Source organism: Aquarana catesbeiana, linkage group LG06 (genome assembly GCF_042186555.1).
Source record: "Aquarana catesbeiana isolate 2022-GZ linkage group LG06, ASM4218655v1, whole genome shotgun sequence".
NCBI classification, from domain to species: Eukaryota; Metazoa; Chordata; class Amphibia; order Anura; family Ranidae; genus Aquarana; species Aquarana catesbeiana.
In genome coordinates, this window is record NC_133329.1 from 383,511,804 (window position 1) to 383,521,398 (window position 9,595).

At 45.4% G+C, this 9,595-nt stretch overlaps 1 protein-coding gene across 1 annotated transcript in view; it reads right to left on the reverse strand.

The window, feature by feature from the left end:
- The window catches only part of LOC141147136 (unconventional myosin-X-like), a gene marked incomplete in the record, with an annotated part of 218,020 nt that extends 209,381 nt beyond the window's left edge, over positions 1 to 8,639 (reverse strand). Inside the window, 1 exon segment of the mRNA XM_073634265.1 lies at positions 8,158 to 8,639. Coding sequence (XP_073490366.1) covers positions 8,158 to 8,178 — 21 coding nt within the window.
- Positions 8,640 to 9,595: the final 956 nt, after the last annotated feature.

A 9,595-nucleotide genomic window follows, 5' to 3' on the forward strand; every position in this document is an offset into this window, starting at 1 on the left:
AACTTGAGGGTAAACAGTACAAATACAATACAATTTGATACAGTAGGAATCAGAGGGCCCTGCTCCTTAGAGCTTACAATCTAAGAGATGTAAAGTAGTGAGTGTACAGCTTGTATAACAGTGTAAATTTGCTGTCCCCTCAAAATAACTCAACACAGCCATTAATGTCTAAACCGCTGGCAACAAAAAAGAGTACACCCCTAAGTGAAAATGTCCAAATTGGGCCCAAAGTGTAAATATTTTGTGTGGCCACCATTATTTTCCAGCACTGCCTTAAAGCAGAGTTCCACACAAAAATGGAACTTCGGAACCCTCCCCCCCTCCGGTGTCACATTTGGCACCTTTCAGGGGGGAGGGGGGGTGCAGATACCTGTCTAAGACAGGTATTTGCACCCACGGGAGTCTATGCCTCTTCCTGTCCCTCCGCGCTGTCTCCTGGGAAACACACAGGTCCCAGGAGATAGCGGGGACCAGTTATGACGCGCAGCGCGACTCGCGCATGCGCAGTAGGGAACCGGGAAGTTAAGCCGCAACACTTCACTTCCTGATTCCCTCACCTAGGATGGCGGTGGCAGCTGCCGAGAGAGTGACCAGTGTTGGCTGCCGACATCGCTGGACCCTGGGACAGGTAAGTGGCCATTTATTAAAAGTCAGCAGCTGCAGTATTTGTAGCTGCTGGCTTTTCATATATATATTTTTTTTTTTTTTTTTTTTTTTTTTTTTTTTAGGTGGACTCCCTCTTTAACCCTCTTGGTCATGGAGTTCACCAGAGCTTCACAGGTTGGCACTGGAGTCCTCTTCTACTCCTCCATGACGACATCACGGAGCAGCAAATTGACACTGTTATACAAGCTGTACACTCACTACTTTACATTGTAGACAAGTGTCATTTCTTCAGTGTTGTCACATGAAAAGATAGAAGAAAATATTTACAAAAATGTGAGGGGTGTACTCACTTGTGTTAGATACTGTATATTTGTATCAAGAACAAGCTCAGCAGTGCTGTATAGAGTAGAAGACGACAACTTATTTCAGGTACTTATATAGCGCCGTCAATTTACACAGCGCTTTACATATACATTGCACATTCACATCAGTCCCTACCCTCAAGGAGCTTACAATCTAATGTCCCTAACTCACATTCATACATATTAGGGCCAATTTAGACAGGATCCAATTAATCTACCAGCATGTCTTTGGAGTGTGGGAGGAAACCCACGCAGGCACAGGAAGAACACGCAAACTCCAGGCAGGTAGTGCTACCCACTACACCACTGTGCCGCCCAACTTGCCATGGTTGTTCTATAGAAGTGTTTCTCAGCCGGGGTGGGGGGGGGGGGGGGAACAGGGATCCCCCAGGGTGCTGCAAGCACAGTATGCAATTTTCTCTGGATCAGCATCAGAAGTTGCCATGGGGCAGGCAGCATCATAACCGCCAATGATGCTCTAGGGCCAGGATGCACGGTGTCATTCATTGCTATGGTAGTGACAGCTGTCTCGTCCACACCACGGCAATACATGACTGATCCAGCACAGGCAGCAAGTAGGGCCACCCCCAGCATTCAGAAGAAGACAGAAGTCCACCTCCTGCCCTCTGCCATGAAGGGGAACCTCTGATGTGAAGTTAATGTCTTTCTTCATGTTGGTTGTGTGCATCGTCCCAGACTCAGGTTTCCCATTGATAAGTAACATTCACATACTGTACACGTCATGCCCCGTACACACGGTCGGACTTTGTTCGGACATTCCGACAACAAAATCCATGAATTTTTTCCTACGGATGTTGGCTCAAACTTGTCTTGCATACACACGGTCACACAAAGTTGAAAATCCGATCGTTCTGAATGCAGTGACGTAAAACACGTACGTCGGGACTATAAACGGGGCAGTGGCCAATAGCTTTCATCTCTTTATTTATTCTGAGCACGCGTGGCACTTTGTGCATCGGATTTGATCGGAATTTCCGACAACGGATTTTGTTGTCGGAAAATTTTATAGCCTGCTCTCAAACTTTGTGTGTCGGAAAATCCGATGGAAAATGTGTGATGGAGCCCACACACGGTCGGAATTTCCGACAACAAGGTCCTATCACACATTTTCTGTCGGAAAATCCGACCGTGTGTACGGGGCATTAGAGTGGGGTGCATAAAGATTTTGCTTTTTTTTTTTTTTTTTTTTTTTTTTTTTGGTGAAATGCTGCTCTACGGAGTGTAGGAACACCTTGTGCCCAACCTGTGGCCCTTTGTTAGATAACGTGGGGCCCTCATCCCCAGCACTCAGTGGTTTCCATACCTAGGTGGTTGTTTGGCTCAGAATGGGATCACTACTTTGTGGTGCAATTCTGCGCGTTGCGTAAAGTCAGCCTGTGGAAATGAATGGGTTGCTGATGCACACCGAACTCACCGAAAACTGGATGCAGTCATCAAGTGCAACACAACCATTGTGCTACATGGTACATTACAGCACAGACGTGTGGCATTGCAGGGTCATTTGAAATGAAGGGCACAGCAACACAGTAATGCGTGTGATAATGCTTACAGCCGAACCACACTGCATCCGAGCACCACAAACCAAAAATTGCTACTTAAAGCGGAGCTTGCACCCTCCCCCGCCGTCCTTCCACTGCCACGTTTAGCACTTTTTGGTGGGGGGTGGGGGGGACGAGACAAATACCTGTCAAGACCAGGTACCTGCTCCCACTTCCAGGTAAGATCGCACACACACGTCCCAGAAGACAGCGAGACCATTCAGAAAGCACAGCTCTACTCCCGCATGCACAGTAGGAAAGGCTTCACTTCCTGTTTCCCTTAGTGAAGATGCCGGCGCCTGCACCCGAAGCCGACATCACGGAATCCCTGGAAAGGCAAGTGTCCCTCTATTGAAATTCAGCAGCTACTGTATTTATAGCTGCTGACTTAACAGGCTGGAACTCCGCTTTAATCCACTTTTAATAATCAAAGCAAACTCCCCCATCCATCCACATCTCAATGCTTTATTTTGCAAATCACTTTTAATTATTCTGGGTGTGGCCATCTTGAGTAAGGGCAGATGATTCATGTAGCATTTACTTCCTGGAATCCATCTGCCCTTAGCTCAGGCACGCAGGTGTTCCGTCAGATTGGGAGACTCGTCAGATCTGGTAACGGAAGTGACGTTCCATCATGGACATCTTGGTACACCCCGCACTCGTCCGCAGTAAGCCTGCAGTCAAAAGGCGGAGTCTGGCATTTCACACTTATTTTTACCAGTAAACGGAGCTTATATGGTGAAATACAGCATTTAGAAATATGTCTGACTGTTTTGATGTTGAATTTTAAAAGCAGCGGCAAGCCTGCTCATCTCACATGTATTACTAATCTGACAGAAGAGCACTGCTTTTAAAATTCAACATTAAAATAGTCAGACGGATTACTGGTAAAAATAAGTGTAAAAAAAAAAAAAAAAAAAGTCTGCTTGCCGCCTTCTGATGGAAAGCTTACTGCGGACGAGTGCGGGGTGTACCAAGATGACTGTGACAGAACGTCACATCCAGTAGCAGATCTGATGGGTCACCGATTCTGACGGAACACAGGCAGAAGAGTGTGCTTAGCTGAGAAAACTCCTCCTCCCCTCCTGAAGACTCCTAGGATGTATGACCCAGGCCAGAAACCAGGAAGTAACTGAAGAAATGTAAGTAAAAAAAAAAAAAAAAAAAATTATAAGAATAAAAAGGGGGGGGGGGGGGGGTGATTTGGAAGAAAGTTTAAAAACACAAGTAAATCTAATATACCTTCCTATTGATTTACTAATGCTAGCAGCATAAAGGATTAAAAATAGTCAACTTAAGATACCGCAACGTGTTAGTTTATATGGGCCTTAAGGGAAAATTATTAATTAGATTGGCTTTTGCTAGTTATGTGGTGTGTTTTATTTCTTACTATTTATGAGCACTCCATGGCCTTTTTTATTTATTCCCCCTCCCCCTAAACTTTTTTTAAAATGGATCTTACAGAGAAGGATATTGCATATTATGCCAGTAATTTAAAGTGACCCTGTCACTTCTCCATCACTGTAGTAAAAGATGTCAAAATGGCATGAATGGGCAATGAGAGAGATCTTTGTTCTCTTGCAGCTCGGATCGCCACCGCCATCCTATACTTCCAGGTGTGCTGAGTAGCTGGTCTCCTGTGTTGTTCTCCACACACTACTGCTTCCTGTAGGGACTGATGTGTCCCATAGAGATGTAGTGGTTGCTGGGAGGAACGACTGAGTGAATGAAGAAAAATGAAGATTGTACTCACCACCCACCAAAGAGATATGTGAGTAAGGCCTCAAAACCTGTCGCGTTTCCTGAATGTGCGACAAAAACGCACAGAAAACACTGCATACGCATGTCGCATTTGTGGTGCCATTGAATTGTTAATGGCATCTGAACATGGTTAGCAGGTGTGTTTTTAACCTGCATTTCGCCAAAATGCGGGTTTAAAAAAAAAAAGAGAAGTGACGCTTCTCTCCTGAAAAGGTGCGAAAGCTTCTTAGCTTCTTTGGTATGTTTGTTGTGAATAGGGCAGCCCATTTAAAAACTCACAAAATACAAAAAAAAAAAAAAAAAAAAACGCAAAGTATTATTGGGGCCTTAGCTTTGTCTATTACAGGGGACTGCTGCAGCCTCCTTCAGAAAAAAAAATTAAAAGTCAGCAGCTATAAATACTGTAGCTGATGACTTTTAATAATAGGGTGCTGCCATTGCATCTAAGGGAACCCAGGACTGACGCCAGTTCTCTACTGCGCACACGCGAATTGTGCTGCGCTTTCAAAATGGCCTGGCGGGGGGGGGTTGGGGGGGGCGACATTCAGGTGTTGATGGGGGAAATCAAGTGATTTTTTTTCCTGCAACCCATGGTTACAGGAAAGAAAATCACATCATCTATGGTCCGTCTTAGTTTAGGAGCGCATGAATAAGTAGTGTCGCTTACCCCATTTCTAGCTCCAGCGTTGTCTGCGAGTTCTGGGCTGTGAGTGGTCCCTCTGTGGGATCCCGGCTGCATTCACACCTGCGCGTTTCCAGAACGTGCGCAGAATTGTAAAAGTAAACATTAGATGTTAAAGGCGCCCCAATCACAGTTAGACGCTCAATGCAGCTCATACCGACCGGGCATCAAAAATGCAGTTTTTACAAGTGCTTTATTTTCTCCTGCCTCTTAGCCAATGTGTTCATGCACACAGTCATTTATGGGCATTTAGAGGCAGAAAAAAAAAAAAAAGGAAGCATAATTTGCGCGTTCAGGAGAGGAGTATTTCAGCAGAAAAAACGTGAAACGTACCTAAACGCCTGTAAGCGCGCCTAAAGCTAGGCACCTTAAGTGCTTGAGCATTCATTCATTCCAATGGTCAGAACTAATATTCTGGTCAATGTAATGAATGAACGGCCAAATGCTTGATGTGCCTAAATGCATTGGAAAAACATGGCTTTAGGCGTGTGTAAGCTGCGCTTGAAGCAAAAGGCGTCCAGAGGAAGAATAAGAAACTAAACATCCCGTGTGCATGAGGCCAAAAGGTTCTAGAGCTTCTTTGGCGCATTTGTCGCACATAGGGCAACCCAATCAAGTGAAAATGCTGCCCTATGTGCAACAACACACAATACTTACCAAAACAAACAGAAAAAAAAAAAAAAAGAGAAGAGCACACATGAATAGGGGTTCCAGCTACGCTAGGTGTAGATGGGGCTTTACTGTACATGAGGAGGCAAGCTTGCGAACGTGGCCCAAAGGTGCTTAGAGAGGACGTTGCAGTTAATGGGTCACACAGATTGAAGGACCCTTGCTGGAGCCAGAAAGAAGGTGCACCCCTGAACTAAACGAGCATTCAACCCTTGCAGCACCGGAGGGGGGCACTGCAAGGGTGGATTTCAGCTTTAAAAAAGGCACATTACCTTCAGCAGACCCCCGATGACTAATTTGTGCAAACTTCAAGGACAAAAGTAACCGTTGTTGTTGCCTACAGCAACCAAATTTCCCCTTCAGTCTCACATACTGCACCGAAAAGCTAAAAAAGGAGAAACAGCCTCTCCTTCTGATGTTTCCTACTACACCCTGAACATCCTCGTGCTCCACTTTCACACCCCCAAAAGGTGGAGAGGTGACAGGAACCACAACTATTTCAAAACGTTTCCTTCTCCTTCATGTCGGAGTGCGATAGGCACGAGAGGGGCATTACTCACATAAGGTTCCCCTTTGTTCCGTTTGCCCAAGATCACTGCTGACCTTATGACCTCCATCCCCATTTCTGCAGAATGCAATAATTGTGCTATAACTGCAGTTGCCCATAGCAACCTGATTTCAGTTACCTACATCCCTGGTTGCCATGGGGTTGCATCACTGCTCTGATTAGAAGCACAAAGTTTTTTTTTTTTTTCCCTACAAGACTTTCCAGGACGCGAGACAAAGTCATCGGTCCTGCAATGCAGTCTGAGAGAATCTTATTGCAGTTCATTGACGTTCAGCACACAGGTGACCTCTGCAGTGTCCGGCGTGGGATCCAGGGTGTGGCATCGGGTTCCTGACTCTCTGAGTCGCATCTTATTCATTTATAAAGAGTCAGCAAAGGTTCACATGGACTAAAAAGCCATTCACATTAACCCCCTTAGGGGAGTTGTGTCCCCCAGCTGCTAAGGAACTACATGGACCACCATACCCTGCCCGTCTTAGGAGGGCTTGTAGTTATTAAGAATATATGCAGCAGATCAGCAACTATAAAAGGATGTCAATTATGTAGGCTGGACTGCCCACTATGCAAGCTCTTGGCAGGCCATTCTATTAAACTGAAAAGCACAATAAAAGGAGGCAGGTGGGACAGATAATGGGACACAGCCACCGGCTTACCAGGGAAGGCCATGACAACTGGGACAGGTGGTCTTAAGGGTCAAGTCCCAATGATCCACCAGCGTCAGGATGGCTCGTATGACATGACCCCCAAAACATCCGTCCCATGCCTTCTCTGATAAGCTGGCACCAGATCCAACCTGCCACCACCTATGGCATCGGTCTTTGGCTCACCATCCCATGAAACCGTTGTTACCATCACCCATGACGTTGCTCCTTGGCTCACCAGCCCATGAAGACATTGTTGGATCAGTACTAGAGATTCTTCAGACATTAGCCTTACCTGGCCAAATGATTGCCCCCCACCTTTAATGCAAGAGTCTGGCTGGCTCTGGTGGCCACCCACCACAGATCATTGCTCAATGTCTACCAGTGCCTCAAGAGTAGATATTGTACGCATGCACATGATGGGCAATAGAGCACACGTGGGACTTGCGTCCAAAGTGTCATGGTGAGCCCTTCATTCAGAGCTCCCTCAAAAGCGGCAACTCAACTCAATCTGTGACGGCAGCCAGGAGAATGAGGGCTATGGGTAGATGATACAACCCATGTTCCATCCAGCATAACCCTGATGTGCAAGAGGAACCCAAATAAATCCATGGAGAGAACATGAAAACCTAGCCTTTTATGCCTGCTGGGAATCAAACTCAAGACCCCTGTTCTGCCAGTAACCCCTACATTGTTTAGGGTGGCCAAAGATAAGTTTGGAAGGTGATCTTATTTCAAACACTAAAAATTAATACAGCAAGCAAAATAATATGTGAACAAATAAACCATTCTCTTTTGTCTTGACGAAAGATGCAAATCACCTAATCAGATAAAGGAAAACTTACCAGCATGCTGGAAAATTTCACAACAAGCTCCGTGTCAGGTTCACATAGCTATACTGTTTTATGCAGGACACCTAACCCATCTACAGAGGTGGACAAATTGCTGCCAAACTTATTGAGGAACAAAGAAAAAAAATACCTGCAAGCCAAGCTTTGGATGGAGGCCACCCCAACACCTGGGTGGAACCTGAACCTATTCAGCTCCCCTGTGGGGCATGTGTTTTGCTCCTCAACCACTATACAGCCTTTTGTTGACGGGTTCAGAAAGCAATTTTTTAAAAAAGAAAGAGCTCAAACAAAAATTCTAAACCAGCAGTTGTTTTTTTTTAGATGCATTGGCCACTTGGCTCTTAGCATCTGACTTATGGAGTGTTGTGGAAAAGATTCCGGTGAAAACAAAGACGTTACCATCAACTGGAAAACAAAAACTACCACCAATTGGAGTACCAACATTCCATCCCACTTACCTCTGGGTAATAGTCATCCATGTTTTGGCCAGTATGCTATCCAGGTTTTAGATTCCCAAGGATCTCCCAAGGCAGAGCCGTATCAACTCCAGTTTCTAAAAATCCGGCACAGCGCAATGGACGAATCGTAGATAACTCCCCGTGCAGAGCGTAAACAGGTGATGAAGGGTCACCACAATCCGGCTAGAAGCCTATTCCTGGATCCCGGTGTAGGCTGTATTGTAGTCAGCGAGCAGTGACAAGGGGAAGGGGGGGGTCCTTATACAATACAGATCATTGAGCATCACAGGCTTGATAAAGAGGACAACTCAACAGAGGTAGATAAGTGTCTCCTGGCCCCTTTGGGGTCCTTTGTTCCTAATAAGAGGGGTGAATTGAGGGCAGATAGATGGGCATCCCACCTCAATGGGCAGCCGCAGCCTTGACTGCAATGCTCCCAGACACTCTCACATCTCCTTGTGACTCAGTCATCCTGCATTGAGCAGGTTTTTAACTGAACTCAGCTGCTCCCAGACAACTCCTCCTATGGAGGCCGAGCCTCGCCGTGTCAGATCCCCTCCCAGACGAGGCTTCTGTGCAGCACCCAATGTGTTCTACAGGCACAAAGAACTGACACCAGCCTTCATTGTGCTGGAGGACCACATGCTTCATAAATAACCATTGATAAGCACAGCTCTGGGCAGGCCGGCCATAGACGTGGTCAGAAGATTCGATCGTGAATTAAATGCGAACGATCGATAACGCTGAGCGTTTATGTACCCTCAGGCTCCAGTCACACCAATGCGTTTTTACATGCAGAAACGCAGGACATTATTTTTAACTTGGGAATCCTATGGAACACGTTCACATCAATGCATTTTTGTGCCTCTGCGATTTTTGGAAAGGGTCAGGGACTTTTTTTTTTTAAATGCAAAACGCTGCTTTGTTTGCGTTTTTGGTTCAATAGACTTCAACGGAGAAGCCGCAGAAAAGCCTGTAGTGCGTTTTTGCCACGATTTACGGTTTTTATTCTGCCCAACAACAAATTTGCCCAAAAAAATTTAAAAAAACGCAAATCAAAACGCAAAAAGCACTTCAGAAACCCTCAAAAGCAACATGCATAGGTGTGAACCGAGCCTTATGGTGGCCATAGACGCTCCGATAAATGATCGACTTCTTTTCTGATTGATCTCTCCCAATACCAATAATTGATCTATAGAGTACAACCCTTTTCATTTATATGCCACACACGTAGAAGTGGATGTCGATCGACTGATCGCAAGTTATTGATCCCATGAATCTCATAATTTAATTGATTGAAAGATGATCAGATTCATGACCAAAGCATCTCAGTGCTGCAGATTGATGCAAAAAACGATCAATATTTTTTCAACTGATCAGAAAGGAACCACTGCCTATTTAATTGTTTGATTGAATTGCACATTGATCAGATAATAAC